At 36.4% G+C, this 27,090-nt stretch overlaps 1 protein-coding gene across 1 annotated transcript in view; it reads left to right on the top strand.

Moving 5' to 3' along the window:
- The window catches only part of LOC115423362 (myocardin-related transcription factor A-like), a 57,519-nt gene extending 31,122 nt beyond the window's left edge, over window positions 1-26,397 (top strand). Inside the window, 10 exon segments of the mRNA XM_030140106.1 lie at window positions 2,283-2,544; window positions 5,492-5,658; window positions 5,764-6,744; window positions 10,194-10,397; window positions 10,555-10,671; window positions 22,552-22,695; window positions 22,968-23,036; window positions 23,138-23,186; window positions 25,575-25,909; window positions 25,911-26,397. Coding sequence (XP_029995966.1) covers window positions 2,283-2,544; window positions 5,492-5,658; window positions 5,764-6,744; window positions 10,194-10,397; window positions 10,555-10,671; window positions 22,552-22,695; window positions 22,968-23,036; window positions 23,138-23,186; window positions 25,575-25,909; window positions 25,911-26,132 — 2,550 coding nt within the window. The 3' untranslated portion in view covers window positions 26,133-26,397.
- Window positions 26,398-27,090: the final 693 nt, after the last annotated feature.

Genomic DNA, 27,090 nt, shown 5'->3' with positions numbered 1-27,090 from the left:
AAATTTTGGAATTGATATTATCTATATATTATTGTGTTATTATTTTAATCATCTGGCCCACTTCAGGTCATATTGGGCTGTATGTGGCCCCTGAACTAACATGAGTTTGACACCCCTGGTTTAGATTCTCCTCATGTCAAAGAAATTAAGATCAGCAGAGATCAGAGTTCATCTACAAAAGTGGATTGGTGCATCTTTAGTCTTTATCCTTCTGTCTCATTACTGTGGGGCAGAACCAGTAGACTGAGTCACAGCCTGTACCTCCAGGCTACATGAACACCCCCAGCCAAACCCCCCCACACCACATCATCCACATAACTACAGTAACAGTGAACTGGACTTGAATTGCTGCTGCACCTTTACCACACCACACTCCTTCCATAATTCCAGCCCCACCCCCTCCCTCACTGTTACATTCACTGACCTCATGTTTGGATGCTAGTTCATTGCACTTTGGAAGTGCAATTGAATTTTGCCTTTTTTATTTGCTTTGCTATGTCTGCCTGAAAGATGTTTGAATCACTATCTGGTTTTTTTGTACAGTGACTAGGGCTGAGTATTGGCAAGAATCTGGTGATACGATACAAATCATGATACTAGGATCAAGATACAATATATACTGAACAACAAAAGAAACGCAAGTTTTCGTCGTTAATTTAGGCAAGAGTTCAGCTGTCCTGTTGAGTTGTCAACTGAGATGCACATTAAAATAAGTGAGTTGTAACCATTGGAGCGTGTGTTTGCAGGCAAATACCACCACGAGTGGTGTTGAGCACGTGTACAAAGTATCGGAGGTGCGGTACGTTTTGAGTGATATGGTAGTGGGAGCAACAAATGGGAGTGGCAATTCCCTTTGTTTATCCGGGGGCTATAAAAAGAAATGGTAAGATTCAAAAGTTGCTGCATTACCACGATGCCTTGCCTTAACGATAATCTGAGAGAACGCGCCATTGGTATGCTTGATGCTGGTTTAACGGCTCGCAACGTTGCCAGACGTCTGCAAGTGCACAAGTCCACCATCAGTAGGCTGAGGACATGATTCCGTGACACAGGGACCATTCGGGGCAGACCAAGATCTGGAAGACCACGTGTGACCACCCTTAATCAGGATCGCCATATTCGCTTGGCCCGTCTCCGTGACCGTCAACTCAGTGCTACAAGGACAGCAAGAGAGACCCACTGTAAATTTCACAGCTGGGTATAAATATCTCATATGAAGCCAATATTCATAATAAAACTCCCATATAAACCGATACCGAAACATACTTGCATTTCTTTTGTTGTTCAGTATATCACAATATATCATGACACTGTTAAAAAGGCTAATTTTTTTTATTGGTTTTGTTTCTTTTTTTAAATGATTATTTCCTTGAAGAACTGAATTACACCAGAAATCTGCACAGATACTAAACACATTTTTATTTGATCCCAACAGGATCTAATGCTATATCACAAAATTTTCCAGAGTTCAAACTGAAATTACGTTTTGCAGACATTGCAGTGTAAGATCCTGTTCAAATGTTCGTATTCTAATAGTTCAGAACTAACATCAGAACAGTATTTTAGTTCAATCCCAACAAAGGAGCTAACCTCTGCCTCTCAGACAGTAAAAAGTGCTTTTAGGATGCTTCAAATAACCATTATTTAACAAAACAGTGTTAAATAATAATAAATAAAATATAAACAAAAAACAAAAACAAAAAATGAACCTCCACAATATCTGCATTTGAATAAATGCCTAAAAATATCGATACAGTACTTTTGAATATCGATACAGTATTGTGAAATGAAATATCGCGATATATTGCAGAATCGATATTTTCTTACAGCCCTAACAATGACAATAAAGAATTGAATTGAATTGAATTGAACTGAATTGAATTGAATTGAATTGAATTGAACTGAACTGAACTGAATTGATGTGAGCTGCGTTAATGTCAGCTGGACAGTCTAACTCACTTTTAAAGCCAATTTTCAATCAAGAATAAAGGTACAGACCAGTCGCTCTCTTTGCCTTCCACAAATTGTTTAAGTCTGTAGAGTAACGTGTAAATACGACTTGATGTATGTAGAAGATCCTGAAAAGTGCCGATGATAAGTGGCCTGCCAACTCAGTTCTGACAAAGACAGAGACATTGATGGATAGCGCTGTATTTTCCTTTTCCCCCTTTGTTACTCTGATCTTTTTCCAAGTTTCTTCTTATATTATACTTGCCTCTTTTTGTTTTTCCTCACTCTTTTTCCTTCAGTCTCAGTTTCTCTTTTACTTTGTCTCCTGTCAGGTCGCTGAGCTTAAGTCTGAGTTGAAGCTGCGTAGCTTGCCAGTGTCCGGAACCAAAAACGACCTGATTGAGAGGCTCAGGACCTACCAGGAGCTGAACGGAGGCAGTGACACTACCGCCTCTACAACAGCAGGGGGTACCACTGGGCTGGGGGCTGAAGGAACAGGGAAAGCCTTGAAATCTACTGCCACCAGCACTGGTAACAGCAGCTCACAGCAGCAGTTTCAGAGCCACCAGCCATCCACTCTGGTTACTCAAACAGGTAATGGACGTTTTTAGCTTTTTATGATGCAGCTGTTTTTCTGATTTTTAACTTTTAAACCTGTAGTTCCCACTGTAAAGACTTACTAGGATGAGATAGAGCTTCAAGTTCATTATATTTGGCAAACTTCAACTATGTTTCTGTACAGAAGAAGTAATTTTTGTTGAAAGGATGCCACGTTAGCAGGTGTTTACTAGTTCTATGTTGTAAGTTTTATTACAGTATTCCCAAAAAACTTGCAAAAGCGTAATGTAAGATTTTATCATTAAAAGAGATGCAGAGATTTCCAACAAAAAAGTCCCACAAAAGTACTTTAACTTTGACAACACCACACTTGGACACATAACATTACTGAACCTAGACCAACTGAATCAACTCCAGATTATAACACTGCCCCCACAGGCTTGTACTGTAGGCACTGTAGGTACTGAATTCTTGCTTTAGCAAAATGAGGCAGACCTAGTGGAATTTAAGCTTTCACTGTACGTGCAATATGCATTTCTTTGAAGTTGGCTCCTCCTACACTGCAAAAATCAAAATCTTACCAATTGTATTTTTCTCATTTCTAACCAAAATATCTCATCACACTTAAAATAAGACGATATCATCTAAAAAGTAACTTTTCAGTCAGATACAAGAACTTATTTTTAGACAATAGATCTTGAAAATCTTATTTCAAGAAATTTTACCAAGATAATTTTCAGTTGTTCCAGTGGCAGATTTTTTTTAAAATTTTGCTTAATTCAATAGGATTTGCTTATTTCAAGCAAAAAAAAAAATCTGCCAATGGAACAAGTGAAAATTATCTTGGTAAGATTTCTTGAAATAAGATTTTCAAGCTCTATTGCAAAAAAATAAGTTCTTATATCTCACTTAAAAGTTACTCTTCAGGTGATTATGTTTTATTTTAAGTGAGATGAGATATTTGGACTAGAAATGAGAAAAATACACTTGGTAAGATTTAGATTTTTTCTATCATTGTGAAGCAGAATTCACCAAGTGTTGGATTGTTCATCCACTAATAGGGAACGTGAGCTGGGTTTAGACCGCCGTGAGACAGGTTAGTTTAAGAGAGACTGGTTTCGACCAGCTCTATATGTCAAGTGTCATGAGGTAACTTCTGTTATGATTTGGTGCTATATAAATAAAATTTGACTGATTGATTGACTAGGCATGATGGGTAATCACTTCATCTGCTTCTTTTCTCACTCTGATAATGAATTTGATGACTCATCAGACCACATGGCATTTTTCTATTGAAACACAGTCAATCTTTATGATCTATCAAAAGTGATGGTTGTTTAAGAGATGAGAATCTATTCACTGCATCAGTTAAATAAACAAGAAACACATTTGTTGTCGTAGTAACTATCCAATGAAAGTCTATGTAGGTTCGCATTTGCCCTGATCTTCTTGGTAGTTCTTCTCAGTTCAACTGCACTGGTTTAGCTCTTCTCAGAACTGGAGAAGTCTCTTGGATGACGGACAAAACATTTTCAAAAGAGCGAAACCAGTCCAGATGAACCGAGAAGAATTACCAAGAATATCCAACAAAAGGATCTGAACAGTTTGCTAAGTAAATCCAGAAGTGTTTTGGCCAGGCTGTGTATGTCAGTGAAACACTTGCATCAGTCAGGGTGCTTACTCAATATCCAAATAAAAATTCAAGACTTTTTCAAAACTGCTATTTCTTTCCCCAAGACCTTGACTTTATTTACTTTTATACTTGTGTTCCTACGTTTTTGCTTGAGATTGTACCTGTTGTGTATAGTAGAAAAGTTCATTTTAATAAATGCATGAATGAATGAATGAATGAATGCATAATTTGAAGTAAATTATGTTTTACTGACAGAACTGAAAATCACAAAAGTGCATGGATATCACAAATTGTCATTAGAATAATTTCAGTACCGACCGGTTGGTGAAATCATATCAAGTTTTTTATATCCTTTCCTCATGTATTTCTTATCTTTGTGCATACTTTAGAACAGTGGTTCCAAACCTTTTTTGGCTCGTGACCCCATTTTAACATCACAAATTTCTGGCGACCCCAGACATTCAAAACAGAAACCTTTTTTTTTTTTGTTGCTAAAACTAATTTGTTTTTCGTCATGTAATAATTTGCCACACTATGTTTCAAATAAACGTTAATTTTAGACAACATTTAGTCTGTATAATGTATATTATTATGGACGGAGGCAGAATAGCCAGGTGTAGATTACTGCACTAAGTAAGAATTTGATTTTCCTTGGTCAGGATATGTACAGTCAGTCCAGCTTGGATTTACAAGGCTGACAATTAATACTGAACAAACAAGAACTCAAACTATGAATTAAGAAAGAGCTGCAGCATCTGAAACTGACCACAATGAACATTTGACAGATAAACAGTACCACAGTGCTTCAGTTTCAGCTTCACAGTTGGTCTTTTATGGATTGGGATTGTCTCGGTCAACTCACTATACATATTCTATTTGTAAGTTTTTATTTTTATCAATTACTAGAAATTTCAGGCAACCCCATTTGAATTCCAGGCGACCCCAAGGTTGAAAAACACTGCTCTAAAATTTGACTGTGAGAGAAACTTTTTCCATACTTTCTTAAGACTTTCAAACAAAATTGCAGACTTTTCAAGGTCTGAAAAACAGTTCCAAAATTCCATACTTTTAAAGACTTTCAAGACCTGTACAAACACCCTGATCAGTTGATACTGACCTTGTTGACTGACCTCTATCTATTATTTGCCAGTGGCCAGTATTTATCTGCTGTGTTATATTAAAGGTAGTTTATAATGAATGTTATTTGAGGGAAGAAATAACAATTAAAACATAACTAAATTGGCGTCAGCTTCTGACAATAATAAATAATGTAAACTTCATAACCCAATCTATTTTTAAAGACATTTTAAGGCCTACAGGGCCCATGGATATCTTGTTTTATGTCTGCAGCTGGTGTTGGTAACAGTATAGCCTCATCTACAGCCACTCCTCAGCAGCTCATCAACTACAACGCCGACGTCTCCCCCCCGTCCAGGTCCCTCCCTCCCCCTGATCGCTCACCACCCGCCATTAGCCTACAAGATACCAAATGTAAAACTGATGACTTTGGGGAAATGGTATGAATTTGTTTTTATTACATCTTCATTTTTTGTCCGTCTTTCTATCATGATCCAATCCAGAGCTCCAGTAACTAATGTTAATTTCTCCAACTCAACTTGCAGTCATCTTCATCATCTGCTCAGCTAATCGTTAACATTAAAGAAGAGCTGCCAAGCACCACTCCAGATCCAGGGTCTTGCCAGTTATCTGCGAAGCCTGTTTATTTGCAGAAACATTGCCCAGTTTCATTGGCCTCTCCTGAACCAAAAACTACATCTCCAGTTGTGACTATGGATAAAGACAAGATGTTACAGGAGAAGGATAAGCAGATAGAGGAGTTGACGAGGATGCTGAGGCAGAAACAGAGGCTGGTGGAGGTTCTGAGGATGCAGCTGGAGCACGGCAACAGAGGACAGGATCAAGGGCAGGTTTCAGAGACTGTGGTTCTGTTCAGAGTAAAAGAAGAACCTCCTGACAAACCCAGTGTCACCGTTTCCTCTGGCCATCGACCATTCCTCCCTGTCACATCATCTCTTTTATGTGACATAGATGCTGCCAAAGTAACTATCAAACAGGAAGCTGCAGAGTCAGAGGGAGATGTGTCTGAGAATAAATTGCCAGACACTCTCGGATCACAGTCTCATTCCCAAATTCAGGAATCTCAGGAGCAGATTCAACTCCAAACAAAGTCAGAGCAGACAAACGCGCACAATAGCCAAGATCAACAGGTTCGACAGCAGCAGGCGACTCTGCAGCTCCAACAACAGGCCTTACACCGACTCCTCCTCCAGGAACAGCAGCAGAAGATTCAGAGCCGCAATCAGAAGTTGGAAAACCAGCAGAACCTGCAGAAAATGTCTCAGCAGAAGAAGAAGAAATCTCAAAAACAGCAGCTGAAACAGCAGCAGCAGCAGCAGTTGCAGCAACAGACGCAGTTGAAGCAACAGATTCTGCTGAAGCAGCAAAAGGTGTTTTTACAGCAGCAAATCAAACAGCAGCAACAGACTCCGAAAGAGACTAAACCGCAACAACAAGTCCAGATACAGACCAAGATACAGCTAAAGCATCAGCATCTGCAGAAACAACAGGTGCCGTCAGCCCAGGTCAGAAATTTACAGAATCACCTCTTAAGACTTTGCATTGGGTTGTATATTGACAAAAATGTGTCGATAAAAGGCATTAGAGTGCGCTGTGATACTGGAAGCATGGTAATATCCTGCCTCTAAATAAAATCTGAGTAAGAAATTAGACATCCGCCATGCATTTGCAACAATAACTGGAATGGCAGAAGATATGTCACAACAGCTTTAAAAAAAATATCATTTGCATTTAACTGTTAAAGACTAAGTAAATAGAAATAACGGGAAATCAGCAATAAGGCTCCATTTAATGATTATTTTCAGTGTTTACAAGTGGGTGCTTCTATGAAACTGGTCCCTAAAAACAGGACATGAGGAGTAAAAATTCAAACCAGATGTAGATTAATGTTATGAAGCAAGTTTGGAAGCACTTTGGATCTATTTTAAAAAATAAATACTTACTGAGATAAAAGAGAAACTATTTTTTGGATAAAACACATTTTTATTTTATTTTACATTATATTTAATATAAAAATCTGTATGTAACATGTCAAAAGAACACAAAAATTACGTGCTACAATTTTTTCGAATATCTGTTTAGTCTCTCACAGTTACATTTTGGGAATTGAACTAATTATGCAAGGCAGAGTGTTTCACAAAAATGACCGCTGTTGCAAAATCATTTATAAGCGTTTAAATGGGCAGGTTCTGTATGTAACACAAGTGGACACGATGGGTTACATCCAAATTATCTAATGAGACTGCCAATTCATGAAAAACCTTCATTTATGGATTAGAAAAACCACTAGGATCATCAAATTTAGCATAGTGTCTTTATTTATTGTGCTATATAAAACCATTTCAAGCGATGTTTTCAAAATAACATGCACTGACAGGTAGTTTTTCCTGTCCCAATTTTGGTCCTATTTTTGGCCCCAATATTTTATTAAAAATTCATTAATTTTGGGATGGCTCAGAGTAAGAGTATAATTTGTTTTGCACTCATCTGAGGTCGTCATTAGGTACATCCTGGGGGAAAATGTCTAAATTTTTCTTTTATTATTGGGTCTAAAAAGCTGGCAAAGTGCCAGATACCAAAACAAACCCAGTTTCATAGAAGCACCCAAATCTGTTGATTACTTTCTTGTTTAATCCGTTAATTGTCAGATCTTGACATGTTGCAAACTGATGAAAAAAGCGTTTTCCGAAGTCCAATGTGACATGCTCAGATGTTTTGTTTGGTCCACAACTCAAAGACATTAGTTTTCTGTCAAATACAAGGAAAGAAACTCAAAAGTAATTCACATTTCAAAAGCCGGAATAGGAAATTTTAGTCCGTTTCTCTTAAAAAAATGAATCATCATCAATATCACTATAGCTGTCAATTTAGGAGTTGGCAACTAATTGATTCATAGGTGCAGGTCTGATACACATCTTCATCTTCCTGTTCACTCTCCTCTGTTGAAAGCATTTACTGTACATAAAAATCAATAATGCAATGCACTTTCTTGTCTGCACAATAGAGGTGCAGTTGACTGATGAACTGGACATTACAGTCACCAATTTTATCTCCTTCTTGCTCTTTGTGAAAATAACTGTAACTGCCAAAATCCAGCAATTTTGTAAAGCTTGAAAACAGCCAAGAGTGGACCTCTTAGACAACTCAAATGACAATATTCTGAAGCTTCTTGTGGATTTTTTCTTTAATTTATTTATTTATTTCGTTCATGGTTGTGCATTTCATCAGTAAACATTCAATAATCATCAAGTAAACAACCATGTACACACCCATGCTCGAAAAGGAGCAGGATGAAGAAAATCTTATATTTCCTGCCCCCTTCTAAATAATAATAACCTTAATGGTTAGCCATACACAACTAGTTATAAAATCAGACTGTATAAAGTCAGACAAACCAACTAACTACATCCAAGATAATACCAAATGAATACAAAACCAAATGACACCAAAAACCTTTCACCTATCGAAGCTTTAAAGGGGTCATATCTTGCTAAACCCACATTTATTAGTCTTTGGAACATTTATTTGTGAATTTGGACCCTCATAGTTCAAAAAGTTTGAATTTGAACCCTCCAGGTGCTTCAAAGCTATCTTTATATTCATTTTGGCAAAAATCAAGTGGATTTCTGCAACCTGTTTTAATTCCTGCTTAATTTGTTATGTTTTATAACTGGTTATGTCACAACATCTGCACATATAAGGTCAAGACTTCCGACAAACATTTCTCTGAGTACGACATAATTTTTTGTCAGCAGCAGCGGTTGTAGTCCATACTGAAAATATGTCCAAACTTTGAGCCTATTACCTAAAATATTCAGTTGTTGGTTGTATTAACAAACACAAGTGGTGGAACAGGACAGAGCAGCACAGTCAACAACCTGGAGGGGGTGGAGCATGAAGTGGTGCGCTTGCATTTAAAGGGCCAGCGCTCAAATTAACTTGTCTCATGTCATTACTCAGAAATAGGGTTGAAGATGGACCTGTGGAGTTGAATTAATGAAGAATTCAGACCCAAGCATAGCATTTACAATTTATGTAGACCACAGAGAAATGTTTTAAAATGCATAATTCCATTTAAGAAAGCAAAATATCACTCCTTTAACCCTTTCATGCATGAATTATGAGAACCTTAATCAAGATTTTTTATTTTTTCCCCAAGTGTTTTTATTCCTCTTTAGGCATGAAAAAACCCCAGTGTGATTGATTTTTTTTTTTTTTTTTTTTTTATGAACCGATTTTACACGGAGTTACAAAATCATGCATTTAATTTTCAAAGCAAAGAAACATGTATCTACTGATATACTGTGTGAAAACTAAGAGATAAAAACATTTTTAATGCTGCTAATTTGATGTTTTCTCACATTTCAACAATACCTGCATGGAGATTATATGCAAAAAAAAAAACAAAAAACAAACTGTTAATTACAGTTTAATAACAATTTACTTTTTTTTTTTTTTTTTTTTTTTTTTTTTTAATTTTTTTTATTTTACAATCAAACATGTTAGTGCAGATCAGGTTTATCTAGAACAGCAAATTTACAGTAATGGTATGAATTACAGTGTTTGGGATGATGCATAAGCGTCCACTGTGTTAACTGATATGGAACTAAAACAACAAAATCCATAAATATACAATAGAACAGCTGTAGAATAACTGTCCGCTGTAGTGACCGCTATGCATGAAAGGGTTAAATAAAAATCAATACTCTAGTATATACAGATTTTCTTACAACCCCAGGTTTTCTTTTTTCTTTCCAAACCTCATCTTGAAGTGCTGTGGGTAAAGATGATCTTGTTTGGGGTCAGACATTGAATATTTCTTTTTACATTGAAATCAATACCTGATACGACATTTACAACAGCTCAGCAACACAGAGGCAAATTTTCCTACATCATTTTACCACGCTGGATCACTGTTTTCGTAGTTAAATGTGTATAATATGATCTTCTATAGGTGCCTCAGGTGTACCTTAATCAGCAGTCAGGCTCCACCCCCTCCTCCTCCATACCACTGGATCTTCTAAAGAGCGACTCCACCCCTACCCTTGTTACTGACAGCGACGGAAACCACTTCCTGATTTCACTGACCAGTCACGTCACTGAGAACCAAACACCTAATGAACCTGAGAGTAAAGCCCCCAACCACATTACACTGCAGGTACTGAACTCACCCTCTGCAGTTTTGTCTTCCATTGTTATTATTTTTGTGGTCTTTTTTTCTGTCTCTGAATGCGTATACATGTTCCTGATGATTCATATGCATAATTCCCTTGTGATAACATTTTTATTTGTATTTTTTTCCTATTTTCCTCCAGCGATTACAGTCTACTCCCACCAAGCTCCCAAGTCACAACTCTATTCAGCTGCTTGAAGCTGATAATGAAACCAAACAGATTATGCACACAGGAAGTCTGAAACAACAAATCACAAAGGTGAGATTTGCATAAAGATTTTGCAGCCAGAATTAATCAGAAAACCCTGTATCATGACAGTAGGGCAGGGCAGTACAGCGACAAATATTACAATGTAAAATTAAACACTTGTATTTGTTCCTCTGGAATTGTTTTGTGCCGACTGTCAGATGAAACATGTACAAGGTTTCAGTTTTGTTGTTTTATTTAATTTCACTTATGCATATTTTAATAATGAAAAAAACATTCATTTCTAATTGTACAGAAGGTCAGAGATTTTTTAAACGCCTCTGTTTTTATCATGTTCTGACCATAAATAATAGTTAACCCATAAAGACCCAGCGTTACTTTAGTGTCAGTTTCCAAATGAATTTTTCTCTCTATTTAACCTTTCTGAAGTGATTTATCCCCATTTATCGTAATACTATCCTCTGTATTTTGTGAATTACTCAGTGTAAATTAAGTATTTTCCTGTATTTAATGTATTGATCATGTAGATGTTCATAAAAGCTCAGATTAAAGTTGAGAATTATTATATCAAAAACAGAGAAAACTGGAGAAAATTTTTTCCAGTCAAATCTATCATTAACTGAACATAAACCCAGTGTGTCCATCTACTGTCATTGATCCAACTCCATTGGTTTTACTGGTGATACAATGTTGTAGAAGATGATGGTGTTTCCACGGTAATTATGGAACCTCTGAACGACCAAATGGGTCATACCTGATGAACATGAAAAGATGACAAAGTGTATTTTACACCAGTTATTTACATGTATTGATAGGATTAATAGATCAACAGGAATTAATCATATTAAATCAATAGAAAGTTTAGGCTGACGGTTGATGTTTGGGTTTTTATGGGATAAAAACGAGTAAGTGACGTCTTCAACTATTTTGCTCAGGCCTAAGTATCAGCCTTCACACCTGAATGACAATGACCTGAGATTTGTCATGTTTAGAGCTGCAGCTATTGATTATTTTTGTAATTGATGAATCTATCAATTGTTTTCTTGTATTTGATTAAACGATTATTTGAGTAGGCAAAAAAAGTACAGAACAGAAATAAAAGCAACACTAACAACAGTATAAAAGTGTATGTATGTGTGTGTGTGTGTGTGTATATATATATATACAAACATATATATATATATATATATATATATATATATATATATATATATATATATATATATATATATATATATATATATATATATATATATATATAGATTCTGTTGGGTTTCTGTAGAATTGACTTAGAGTCTGGTTTTGACCAACTCTATATATAAAATGTCAAGAGATAACTTTTTTGTGATCTGGCGCTATATAAATAAAATTTGATTGATTGAGTGATTTAATTGGTTTTCCCCTGTAAGTCGCTTTGGAAAAAAGCGTCTGCCAAATGCGTAAACATAAACATATATATATATATATATATATATATATATATATATATATATATATATATATATATACAGGGTGGGGAAGCAAAATGTACAATATTTTGAGGCAGGGATTGAAAGACAGTGTATGACCAGTTAGTTTATTGAAAGTCATGAGAATTTATTTGCCACAAAGAATTGACATAATAGAAAATGTTTTTATTCTATGTGTCCTCCTTCTTTCTCAATAACTGCCTTCACACACTTCCTGAAACGTGCACAAGTGTTCCTCAAATATTCGGGTGACAACTTCTCCCATTCTTCTTTAATAGTATCTTCCAGACATTCTTCTAATAGTTTTGCTCATAGTCATTCTCTTCTTTCCATTATAAACAGTCTTTATGGACACTCCAACTATTTTTGAAATCTCCTTTGGTGTGACGAGTGCATTCAGCAAATCACACACTCTTTGACGTTAGCTTTCCTGATTACTCATATGGGCAAAAGTTTCAGAAAAGGTATGGATAATAGTGTTAGGTATGATTATGACATCAATATATGTTTGGTTTCAAAACAATTGACGTAGTGCCTGCTGAGAAAAAACAACTAAATGTTCATTGTAAATTTTGCTTCCCCACCCTGTACATATATATATATATATATATATATATATATATACATATATATATATATATATATATATATATATATATATATATATATATATATATGTGTGTGTGTGTGTGTGTGTGTGTGTGTGTGTGTATATGTGTGTATATGTATATGTATATATACACAATAAAAAACAAGTTAAATTACATCTATAAGCAATATGTGCACTGCAGTCTTCAACACATTTGTATCCAATTTACTAACAACTCAAGATGTAAATAACACAACTTTGAAAAATAAATAAAGGCAAATATTTTTAATGTTTGTGTTAAAGCTTAAAAGGTTAAAGTAGTAAGTGATGGTTCTAATAAAGAGAAGAAGGTGAGTATATTCTGTCCTAGTCCAGGGGTGGCCAACCATGGTCCTGGAGAGCACCTTCCTGCATGTTTTAGATGTATCCCTCTTCACACACCTGATTCCAATGATCAGCCTATCATCAAGCTCTGCAGAAGCCTGATAATGACTGTCAGGTGTGCTGGAGGAGGGAAACATCTAAAACATGCAGGATAGTCGCTCTCCAGGACCAGGGTTGGCCACCCCTGCCCTAGTCTGTTCTGAGCTACACTACAGTGTTGTTTGTCTTGTTCTTGGCATCGTGTGCATCACAATAAGCGTCTGTGTGAAACACAGCAGTGAAACCAATGTTTAGCAGCAGCAAAGTTAACCCATAAAGACCCAAACAGCCACTGTCGACCACCAATCATCTACTGATCTAAACTGTTTAATACCTGTTGATCCACTAATCCTATCAATACATGTAAATAATTGGTGTAAAATACAGTTTGTCATCTTTTCATGGTCATCAGATATGACCCATTTGGATGTTCAGATTGATTTACCAGTGAAACTCATAGAGTGTGATCAATGACAGTGGATGAAGACACTTGTTTTTATGTTCACTTATTGATATCTTTGCTGAAAAAGTCACTTATTCTTCCGTTTTCTTAGTTTTTGATCTAATAACCCTCAACTTAAATCTGATCTTTTATGAACATCTACATGATCAGCGAATTCATTCTAGGAAAATACCAGATTTTTACTGAAAAGGTGCAAAATACAGAGGATAATATTATAATAAATGGTGATAAATCACTTTAGAAAGGTTAAATAGAGAGAAAATGTGATTTGGGAACTGCCACAAAAGTAGCACTGGGTCTTTATGAGTAATGGAAACAAAGCTTTGATTCAGGAAAATTGTAATCAAATAATTTTTTAATCGATTTGACTCAATTAATCGCTTAATGGTTTCAGCTCTACTCGTGATGATAATCAGTATTGACTTTTACTGTATCTGACCAAGGCCAATGTGACGCCACTGAAAAGAGAAACAGAAACAGTAAAGTTGTAATATTTCCTTCTGATTTAAACACATACAGTGTGAGTTGACAGCTGAGCATTAGACATGTCTTCCACCACCACTGAAGAGCAGAGCAGATGTTAAACACAGTCATGGAGAAACATTTCAACGCGTTCATATCATCTCTGTGGCACTTTTTATGGACCCCCGTCATCCACTTTACTCTCCAGCCCATCTCAGCCCCAGAGCCTCTTTTCCCGTCACCGCTGCAATAAGAGAACAGTCTGTTAATGTTCCATAAAGAGCCAAAAACATGACAGCCAGAGTGAACTGCTCCACTGAGTCCAAGAGCAGGGAAATTAATGATGTATTCTGTTTGAGACACTGACAGCAGTCCTTGATAAAAGTCTGACACCAGCCTGATGCTGATTATTATTGCTTTGCTAATTACTCTAACGACACCCTCCATTACTATGATTTATGTTGTTAATAGAAGAGGAACAAAGACGCATCTCCACTAATTGAGACGTGTGCTTTCCCTCATCGACTGCAGGTGTACTGAAATAGTTGGTGCCTTGAAAAATGTCAAGATGTAGTGGAACACTGTGTGCTGATTACTATATCGCTGTTATCAGCAATCTTTGCAGGCCTCTTTTTTTCAGGATTTCCATGACACTAGGCTAGAAAACGAGTACTTGAGTTCAAGTCAAAGCAACCGTTCCGTGGCCACATGAATTTGCAACATGTTTTGGGTTTGACTGTCAGAGGTGAAGGTTGCACACAACTTAACCCTTTATACACTGTTTTGCCAAAAGTATTTGCTCACCTGCCTTGACTCACATATGAATTTCAGTGCCATCCCATTCCTAGTCTATGGGGTTCAATATGACGTGGGTCCACCCTTTGCAGCTATAACAGCTTCAACTCTTCTGGGAAGGCTGTCCACAAAGTTTAGGAGTGTGTTCATGGGAATTTTTGACCATTCTTCCCGAAGCGCATTTGTGAGGTCACACACTGATGTTGGACAGAAGGTCTGGCTCTCAGTCTCCGCTCTAATTCATCCCAAAGGTGTTCTATGGGCTTGAGGTCAGGACTCTGTGCAGGCCAGTCCAGCTCATCCACACCAGACTCTGTCATCCATGTCTTTATGGACCTGCTTTGTGCACTGGTGCACAGTCATGTTGGAAGAGGAAGGGGCCAGCTCCAAACTGTTCCCACAAAGTTGGGAGCATGGAATTGTCCAAAATGTCTTGGTATGCTGAAGCATTCCCAGTTCCTTTCACTGGAACTAAGGGGCCAAGCCCAGCTCCTGAAAAACAACCCCACACCATAATCCCCCCTCCACCAAACTTTACATTTGGCACAATGCGGTCCGACAAGTATCGTTCTCCTGGCGACCGCCAAACCCAGACCCATCCATCAGATTGCCGGATGGAGAACCACAATTGGTCGCTCCAGAGAACGCGCCTCCACTGCTCTACAGTCCAGTGGCGGTGTGCTTTACACCACTGCATCCGGCGCTTTGCATTGCACTTGGTGATGTATGGCTTGGATGCAGCTGCTCGGCCATGGAAACCCATTCCATGAAGCACTGTTCTGGAGCTAATCTGAAGGCCACATGAAGTTTGGAGGTCTGTAGCCATTGACTCTGCAGAAAGTTGGCGACCTCTTCGCACTATGCGCCTCAGCATCCGCTGACCCTGCTCCGTCAGTTTACGTGGCCTACCACTTCGTGGCTGAGTTGCTGTCGTTCCCAAACACTTCCACTTTCTTATAATACAGCTGACAGTTGACTGTGGAATATTTAGGAGCCAGGAAATTTCACGACTGGATTTGTTGCACAGGTGGCATCCTATCACAGTTCCACGCTGGAGTTCACTGAGCTCCTGAGAGCGACCCATTCTTTTACAAATGTTTGTAAAAGCAGTCTGCATGCCTAGGGGCTGGATTTTATACACCTGTGGCCATGGAAGGGATTGGAACACCTGATTCTGATTATTTGGATGGGTGAGCCAATACTTTTGGCAATATAGTGTAGTTCACCCATAGAAATACTCAAACATTTCAAACATAGTGTGAAATGAGGACATAAGACTTGATTACTTTTGTGAAATTTTTAAAAATTATTGTTGTTATGAAGAAAATCAAGGTCAATCAAGTTACCTTACCTGTAAGTGGCAAAAAAAAAAACAAGAAGTAAATATAAACAAGTGGCGCTAGGTACAACAAACCCCGCCCCTTGCATGTATATTGTAGCCTATTTTGGCATGGCTCCAGCTGATGTCATCATGTCTATGCATGTGGTCATGTCATTATATCAGTTACCTCTATATATCTGCCATGTTTGAATTAAATTGAAACAAAATGGATGTTTTTAGAGACATTTGAATTTTAACCCATTTTAATTCATATATTATAGTTCATATTCATTTTCACTGGAATCAAGTTTTCTGTTTTGCGCTGTATGATCACCTGCCCAGGCGCCAATGTCTCTCCAGGTGTTTGTACTAATATTTAAAGGTTAACTGTGTATACTGTATATGTGAACTAATGCTATGTAATGTGTGGGTGTCGCCTTAATTTTTACCTCTGCCAGGAGGTATTGTGATTACTTTGCTTTGTGTGCGTGCGTGTTTGTTTGTTTGTTTATGTGCAAGATAAGTCAAACAGTTATGGAGGGATTTTCAGGAAATTTTCAGGAAATGTTGATACTAGCACAAGGAAGAAATGATTAAATTTTGGTGGTGATCGCGGGGGGGGGGGGGGGGGGGGGGGGGGCATCAGAATGAACACAAATGAAGGAAATAATGAACAAAATGCATGAAAATGATGAAAATATAAAAATTAAATGAACACAAATGCAGGAAATAATGAACAAAATGGACAAAAATGAAGAAAATATAAATATTGAACAAAATTAAGAAAAATGAATCTAAAAACACAATGAAGAAAATTAAGAAAATAAGGAAGAAAACAAAGAAAAAATAAGAAAATATAAAAACAAAATGACCAAAAATGAAGAAAATATTGAACAAAATGACCAAAAATGAATATGAAACAAAATGACCAAAAATGAAGGAAACAATGAACAAAATGAAGAAAAATTAAGAAAATATAAAAACAAAATGAAGAAAAATGAAGAAAATAATGAAGAAAATGAAGAAAAATTCAGAAAATATAAAAAAAATGAAGAAAATTGAAGAAAATAATGAAGAAAATGAAGAAAAATGAAGAAAATATAAAAACAAAATAAAGAAAAATGAAGAAAATAATGAAGAAAATGAAGGAAAATGAAGAAAATATAAAAACAAAATAAAGAAAAATGAAGAAAATAATGAACAAAATGAAGAAAAATGAAGAAAACAATGAACAAAATGAAGAAAAATGAACAAAATATAAAAACAAAATGAAGAAAAATGAACAAAATAATGAACAAAATGAAGAAAGATGAAGAAAATATAAAAACAAAATGAAGAAAAATGAAGAAAATAATGAACAAAATGAAGGGGGGGGGGGGGGGGGGCATTTCTCTTGGTGGAGGTCTGCGCTGTCTGAGTGCTTTTCCTGTTAAAAATGTTTCTAATTTTATGAATGCTGGCACTTTACATCTTACCCAGGGACAACAGTTAAAAAATAGCTTTTTTGCTAATACTGGCACATTTACAGAATATGCATTGTGTGTACTGTCCCTGCTAAATAAACACATAAATGAATGAGTAAATGGGAGATAAAAAAAAATATTTTTAAAAATTCTTTAAATATGTGAACTTTGACCTACTTTTGCCAAACTGTAATCACATCTATTCCGGATCACTGGCAATCTATAACCCAATTTGATATGAATTCAACCAATAGTTTTGCTGCTACAGATGTGTGAAATTTTGCCCATTATAAGTAAATGGGGGAAAAAAAGATTTAAAAATTCATAGAAACTTGAAACTTTGACCTACTTTTTCCAAAATGTAATGACATCTATTCTCGGTCACTGGAAATATATACACCAAATTTGGCATGAATTCAACAAACAGTTTTGCTGCTAGAGTGTTAACAAACAAACAAATAAATCGAACTAAAACCAATAGAGGGTATGCACATATGTCACTTCCCCCCCAGGCCACGCCCCTCTAAATCAGACTGAGTGGCAAAAACCAACCTGCTCAACATGACAGAGTATAGCAGTAAACACAGTGAGACCGGGAAAATGTGAAATATGAAATTAAATGAAGGACAGTTGGACTGGACATGGATCCGTACGAGCTACCAAAGAACAAGTGGTCCACCAACACTGACTTGTGGACAGAAATCGTGTATCCTGACATCCAGGGTGTAGGGGATCATCGCTATTTTTAGCTGAAACAAATATACATGGTTTCATCATTACTGACAACCAGGGTCCAAAACTAGGGCCCAGAACCAGCTGATCCAAAGTGCATTTACAGTAGACCGTGTACTGACCCCAGTGAATATATGCATGATCTACTGGTACTGAGGAGATTTATGTCTAGTTCAGATCATGTACTTTATACAACACAGATACTACTGCTGTGGACCAGCAGGGTACGACTGTATTCTGGTAATTATGATATTTTTCCCACCTGTTTTTAAATTACAACATTATTCTCGTAATATTATGGTTTTATTGTCGGAATATGACAACTTTAATCTAATAAACAAATGACATTTTTGTTCAATTATGAGAGTTTTTTTATTACTACGACTTTATTCTCATGACATTGTGATTCTTTTTGTATTCGACTTTATTATCAAAAAATGACGGGTTTTATATCGATATTTTATGACTTCATACTCATAGTGGCAAGTGTTTTTATTTTCTTATGTGGCCCTAATACGCTGTTGTAGCTTTATGCTCCAGTACCCCTGTATTTGAAAAACTGGGTTAGCCTCGGTTTAAGTTAGTTTACTAATCATGTAGAGCACAAGGTTCAGAATCACAAAATGAAGACAAAAACCATGAAAGATCTGATCATAAAACCAAGAGAAGAAGTAACGTTAGCCAAAACAACACATAATTTAAGGTCTGATTTGACCCAAAAATACAGCATAAATTAATGTTACCTGACACCAAACAGGATCCACAGATCTAGGTTTGGTTTCCTGGATTTGTGGATCCATCTACTTCTCTTTTCTTTGACTTTCGGTGTCTGTAAAACGATAGCTCCGACTGCTTTTCAAACCTGTTCATACAATCAATCTCCTAACAGCTCTTCCTCATTTTTCATTAAATGTTGTTCTTAAGTTTAGACAGTACTGAAGCCAACGCTGCCACTCATCTCCCTCTTTCTGCCACTCAGTGGGCGGAACCGCAGTGACTTCCGCTAGCGGTGACGTCACATGCATACCCTCTATACCCCTTGCCTCCCCTTCGGGGGGGTGGGGTACAAATACAAGATAGACACACATAAGGTAAAAGAAACATGTATTTTCGAACATTAGAACATCCCTTTTAGAACATTAGACCAACATTAGTGCTGACCCAGTCACCTGTCCACATCCACATTCTCCCTTTGAACATCATTCCTTACATTAGTACCATTACTTCATGGTACCTAACAAAGCAGGTCCACTCACTGTTCATGCAGAGGTGGACCTTACAGACCCTGGAGACCACATTGGACCTGAGACTGGTGACTCACTGTCCTCACTGTAACTAGTGCTGTCACTGTCTTGTAATGTATATGGAAATGACCCAAAATAATCACTGGCCTGATAAAAGGTTAACTTGTTAAAATGTTGATGATTATAAAATTTAACCCAAATATAATTGGGTAAAATAAGCATGTGGTGACATTTTCTATCTTAAAGATCAAAGGTCAGCGTCACTCTGTGATTAATGCAATCCCTCTGAATGGATTATATTCCAGTGGTGAAAGGTCACTGTAACCTTTGACCGTCATTGGCCATAACTCAACAACTCATACATGACATACGATGACATTTTATTTCCAAAAGCTCAAAGGTTACATTCACTGTACCTTTCGAATATTCTGTAACAACACTTTTCTGTCCATCATTCAACAATTTACTCCCCCTAAAAATAGTCTCTAAGTGAAGAAGCATGTTTCTCACCGGGGTCATCAGTATGGTGAGAACCTCCATTTCACCAAAAAACATGTCTGTTATTAAATTCTTTAAAGTCTTCGCTGCATATATTATGAGTCTGGATGGACACAGAAGCAAAGATGGAGGCATATAACCATGAGGGGAATTTAAAAGGAAGATGGATGAACATCTATGCTCTGTTTTAGTGCTGTGTTTTTCTGTTTTTCCCAAAAGTGGGTCACAGACTCATTCAAGATGTGTTGTGGAATGTGTGGCTTTAAAAAATATCTATTTTAAATACTTACTTTTCTAACGTTTTACTTTTAAATAGACAGAAACACATGCAGGAGGCTGGAGGTTGACTGAACAGTGGTAGATTAAATATACATCATCTTGTGTAGGATGATGTGGAAGCGCAATTATGATGTAAAGTCTGTTGAATATGGATTTATGTTCATAGATTATTTTATTTTATTTTATTTATTTGCACATCACAAACAGCAAAAAAAAAAAAATTAAAAACAATTTTCATGCAAGTAACATCACTGTGCAGGAGAGGATAGAAGCCAAAAAAGACTTACATAAATACCTCCTCGGAAATAAACAACACACAGGAAAAAAAAAAAAAGAATAAAATACAATATAACTGAAATAATAATCTAAAGCAGGGGTGTCAAACATGCGGCCCGAGGGTCAAAGGGTCCAGTTTGGCCCCTGGGATGAATTTACAAAGTGCAAAAATTCCACACTTTTGAACTCAATTAAGCAAAAAAAAAAAAAAAAAAAAAAAAAAATGTAGCTTGAATTAAGGAAAAAATGTTGAATTAAGCAAAAAAAAAATCTTGAATTAAGCAAAAAAAAAAATCTTCAATTAAATAAAAAAAATCTCGAATTAAGCAAAAAAAAAAAAAATCTTAAATTAAGTAAAAAAGAAATTTAGCTTCAATTAAGGAAAAAATCTTGAATTAATTAAAAAAAATCTTCAATTAAATAAAAAAAAAAATCTTCAATTAAGCAAAAAAAAAAATCTTAAATTAAGTAAAAAGAAATTTAGCTTCAATTAAGGAAAAAATCTTGAATTAAGTAAAAAAAAATCTTGAATTAAATAAAAAAAATCTTGAATTAAGCAAAAAAATTCTTAAATTAAGTTAAAAAAATCTTGAACTAAACCAAAAAAATCTCAAATTTTGCTAAAAATCTTGAATTAAGCAAAAAAAAAAAAAAAAAATCTTAAATTTAGCAGAAAATCTTGAATTAAGCAAAAAATCTTGAATTAACAACTTCAAATTTTTATCTTTGTTTGAGTGCAAAAAATAAAATAAAAAAATAACATTAAATTATGAAAATATTTACATTTCCGAACTATCCTATAACAATAAAATGTGAATAACCTGAACAAATATGAACAACCTGAAATGTCTGAAGAAAATTCAGCCCAGTTTGAACTTTTTTCTGTCTGTTCCTCAGTGTTTAGTGTCTTTGTAGATCTGATCCATAATGCACATGGACAAATGAGAAGTTGAGGCTGAATATTGTTAAAATTGCACTTATTTTTTCTTAAGAAATTTCAGTTTTTTCAGGTCATTCACATCTTTTTTGGGGGGGATAGTTTATAAAAGTAAGTATTTTCATAATTTATTGTTTTTTTCCCTCTAAAACAAAGACAAAAACGTGGAGTTGTCATTAGTTGTAGGTTATTCTGTTATTATTTTTCTGGTCCAGCCCACTGCAGATCAAATTTAACTGAATATGGCCCCTGAACTAAAATGAGTTTAACACCCCTGATCTAAAGTTAAAAAAACAAACAAAAAAAACAAATCAAATGATATACAGCCTTACATTTTTTCATTGATTAGGTTCCTTTTCAGATGCTTTTTAAATAATGATAAAGAAGATGCTGATTGAAGTTGAGGTTGTAGATTATTCCAAAGATGTGGTCCACGATATTTTGGAGAATACTGACTAACAGAAGTTCGTCAGAATGGAAGATAAAATTTGCTTGAGTATCGTGTAAGATAATTGTGTATAACAGAAGACAAAAAAAAAAAAACTTTAGGAAGTACATGAGTTAAGTAAACATATTTGTACATGAAGACACAGGTCTGGTAAACATTCCCATCAAAAACTGAAAGTAGTTTGAATTTTTGGAAAATATTTTAGATTATAACAAATTGAAATCTAAAATGTTCAAACAAGAGCACATGAAACCATGAATACAGATATGCAGTTATAATTTTATTTTAATTCAATGAAAATCAGCACCTTTTGTGATGTTCACTCAGTTTAACAGTAACATGTTCTGAAAGCAGTGATACAAGAACAAAAACATATTGTGTTAAAAGTAAAAATCATTTGAACTTACTAGCGTATTAAAAATAAATGTGCTCTTGTTTTGACTTGTGGACATTTTCTGACCAGAGCGACTGTAGCTCTAAGGTGAGATGAGCTGAGAGTCACAGTTTAATCTTTGCTCTATTTTCTTAAAAGGCTCATAACAGAGGACTTCAGGTGTGTGTGGACCAGCCACAGCCAGAGGTCACACACAGTTTGTCGGCACCTCCCACCCTGCAGCCTTTCTTCAAGGACCATGTGACCACAGGGAAAAACCCAGCACTGTCGCCCCCTCAAACTGTAAGTAAAGATAAGGATAATGATGAACTTTATTTCAAGCATAAGTAGGAATAGAATATAAAGGTGAAAAAAGTCAAAAAGACATGACAAATTTTAAACAGAACACTCCAAAATATTGAAGTTAATAATAAAAAGACACATAATGTACATGTCTGAAATGGAGTAGGACGAAGCTTATATTGTAAAACCCTAATTTAACATGTTAGAAGTAATATACGAATGACCTGACAGAGATGTTGAAGTGATTATTTTGTATTCTGTGTCTCTACTAGAAGATCTGTCCTAGTATGGATTACTTGTTCAGTCCTCTGTCTCCAGCGGATTCATCACCTGATACTAAAGTACGACACAGTGTGTGTTTGAAGGTTGTCGATTCATACTTGGGTAATAATCCGCTGTCGTGTCTGTGAATCACGTTGTTCTCTCCATGTGTCTGCTTTAGGATACAGAGCATGAAGAGGATTTCATTGACATCATTCTGCAGAGAGGAGGTAATATCTGCTGGGTTTTTCCTCCAGTTTAACCCATTAAGACCCAAACGTCCACTGGCAACCAAAAACATTTATTGTAAAATACAAATACTGGTGTAAAATACAGTTTGTCATCTATTCATGGTCATCAGATATGACCCATTTGGACGTTCAGAGGCTGCATAGTGAACATGGAAACATCGTCATCTTCTACAACTTTTTCTGGAGTTTTCTCTGTTTCTGATGTAACACTCAACTTTAATCTGAGTTTTTACAAACATCTGCATGATCAGTAAATTAAATACAGGAAAATACATGATTTTTATCAGAATACCTGATCATTAAAAAAATGAAAAATACAGAGGATAATATTACAACAAGTAGTGTCAGGCACAACAAACCCCGCCCCTCGTGCATGTTGTATCTTATTGTGGCATTGATCCAGCTGATGTCATCATATGTATGTGTGTCCTTATGTCAGCATGTCAGCTGCCTCTATATATGTGCCAAGTTTGAAGTAAATTGAAACAAAATTGATGTTTTTATAGACATTTGAAATTTTGCCCATTATATGTAAATGGGAGAGGAAAAAAGGTTTTAAAAAATTCATAAAAAATTGAAACTTTGACCTACTTTTTCCCAAATGTAATTACATCTATTCTTGGTCACTGGCAATGTGTAAACCCAGTTTGGTATGAATTGAAGCAATAGTTTTGCTGCTAGACTGTTAACAAACAAACAAACAAACAAACAAACAAACAAACAAACAAAGAAACCAAACAAAAAACAATACCCCTTGCCTCCCTTCAGGGGATGGGGTAATAAATAGGGATGTCCGATATTGGCTTTTTTGCCAAAAACCGATATGCCGATATTGTCCAACGCTTAATTTCCAATTCTGATATCTACCGATACCGCTGCCGATATATGTGGGATATTAAACTAATTTTAGGTAACATCCCATATGTCCTGTCATGGAATTAACACATCATGCCTAATTTTATTGTGATGCCCCATTGGATGCATTCTCAAATGCAACAAGGCTTTCAAAATGTAAACACTGTCTGTGCAAAGAATACATACTTCAACTTAAGTTGTGGAAAAAATGCCATATTTATTTATTTTCTCTCCCTCCCTCCATGAGTCTATTACAGTGTGGCAACTCTACTGTACAATTTTGAAAACTGCACATTTCTTTCAGCTACAAACAATGCTTCATTTATGCATCGGTAAATGCTGGCGAAATCAAGGTATTATTTTATCGGTTTTAATGATAGGCAAAAAAACCGAAAATGATATTTACCAATATTACATTTTTATGCCAATATCGGGCCGATAATATCGGTGGGCCGATATTATCGGACATCTCTAGTAATAAATGGTGATAAATCACTTAAGAAAACTTAAGTATAGAGAAAAAGCTATTTTGGAAGTGCCACATCAGTAGCACTGGGTCTTTATGGGTTAAAGATTTTATATGAAGGTTCACTCAGAGCAGAGGTGTCAAACATAAGGCCCACATCCAAAACTGGCCCACTGGGTCCAGTCTGGCTTGTTGGATGAATTTGTGAAATGCAAAAATTACACTGAATATATTAACAACTAGAAAAGCACTCAGAGAGCGCAGACTTCCGCCAAGGCAGATCAGCCCCTCCCCCCTTCAATCACAACCAAAATTTAATCATTTATTGCTGTTTGAAAATTTCATCAAAATCCGTCCACAGACAAACCCTGATGAAAACATAACCTCCGCCATTCCTTGGTGGATGTAATAAAGGATGTTAAAATAATTTTAGTTCAGGTTCCACATATCTCAATTGGATCAGACCAATAAAATACTATCATAATAACCTATAAATGATGACAACAACAAATTTATGTCTTTGTTTTAGTGTAAAAAAGGAAATTTACATGAAAATGTTTACCTTCACAAACTATCCTTTCACAAAAATTTCAACAAATATGAACAACCTGGAATGCCCTCAGAGAATTTAACCAGTATTCTGCCTGTTACTAAATGTTTTGTGTCTTTGTAGATCCACTGTGATTTGTAAGTTGTAATGCATATATGTGAATGATAAACCGAGACATAATATTGTTGAAATTTCACTTACTTTTCTCAAGAAATTTAAGGTTGTTCATGTTATTCACATTGTTTAAAGGACAGTTTGTAGAAGTAAACAATTTCATGTAATGTAATATAATTTTTTTTCACTATAACATTGAGAAATGTTTGGAGTAGACATTATTTATAGGTTATTGTGTTATTATTATTTCACTAGTCCGGCCCACTTCATATCACATTGGGCTGCATGTGGCCCCTGAACTAAAATGACTTTGACACTCCTGACTTAGAGCAATTAATATCCTAAAAGGTGGTTATTATTATTATTTTTTTTTTTTTTCCAGAAATATCTTCCTTCAAACCAGCTCCTGACCCTTCCCTAGACCATCTCCATTCCTCTGCCTCTTCTCCCCCTCCCTCCCCCTTGAAGCTGCTGCTGTCTCCCCCCGTCCCGCCCGGCTGTGACACCCCCCAGTCTACCACAGCACGGCACCAGGCGGCCGAAGCCACAGAGGAGACGCCACGGCTGAGTAGTAACGGGGGGACCGGACGCCTGGAGGACTTTCTAGAAAGCACCACCGGAAAGCCTCTCCTGGGAGTGGAGCCCGGAGGCATGTTGACTCTGATCGATGACCTCCATAGTCAAATGTTGTGCACTCCAAGCATCCTAGATCACCCCCCCTTCTCCCATGGATACGCTGGACATGGCAGTGGAGCCCATCGGAGGCTTGGGAGAGGACGGGTTGGACAGTATGGACTGGTTGGACCTGACCATGGGTGAAAAGACCACCGAGGACTCCCCCACACTGGCCCCTCTAGGCTCCCAGACACCACAGAGTGTCTTCTCCACTGACTTCTTGGACAGTTATGACCTACAGATACACTGGGACTCCTGTTTATAGCATCGAACAAACACTCACACTTACATCACACAGGCTGCAGAGAATCCACTGATTAAAAAAAAAACTATAGTTCTGTGGAAACCACTTCTAAGACTTTCCACCTGTGACCATGGGGTTGGATTTAAAACAGTAATCAAAATCAGTAAATCTTGAGAAAGCAGAAAGAACAAGAAAAGCGCAGACCCCCCCCCCCCCCGTGTTTGTTTGTTTATTTGTTTGTTAGCAAGATAACTCAAAAAGTTATGGATGGATTTTCATGAAATTTTCAGGAAATGTTGATACTGGCACAAGGAAGAAATGATGAAATTTTGGTGGTGATCGGGGGTGGGGGGGCCCCACTGATCAGCCTTGGCAGAGGTCTGCGCTGTCTTTTCTAGAAAAGCACTTGGAGAGCGCAGACCTCCACCAAGGCTGATTACTGGGGCCCCTCTGTGGGCCCCCCCACCCCCGATCACCACCAAAATTTTATCATTTATTGCTCGTGCCAGTATCAATATTTCCTGAAAATTTCATGAAAATCCGTCCATAACTTTTTGAGTTATCTTGCTAACAAACAAACACTCATGCACGCACGCACGCAAACACACAAATCAAAGTGATCACAATACCTCCTGGCAGAGGTAACAAGAAAAGCGAGCACAGACCTCCGCCAAGACAGATCTGTCACACCCCCCGATCACCACCAAAATTTAATCATTTCTTCCTTGTGCCAGTATCAACATTTCCTGAAAATTTCATGAAAATCCGTCCATAACTTTTTGAATTATCTTGCTAACAAACAAACAAACATGCAAACAAACACACAAAGCAAAGCGATCACAATACCTCCTGGCGGGGGTAAAAAGCTGTCTTCAAGCCTCTGAGGGGCTTTAAATATTCATATTTTTATCATTCATATTCTTTCTAATAACAATAATCTAATAATCTATATAATAATCTATAATAATCTAATAATAAT

This window comes from Sphaeramia orbicularis, chromosome 8, assembly GCF_902148855.1.
Source record: "Sphaeramia orbicularis chromosome 8, fSphaOr1.1, whole genome shotgun sequence".
NCBI lineage: Eukaryota > Metazoa > Chordata > Actinopteri > Kurtiformes > Apogonidae > Sphaeramia > Sphaeramia orbicularis.
The sequence above is the reverse complement of the archived record's forward strand: the minus strand, read 5'-3'. Positions and strand labels throughout refer to the sequence as shown.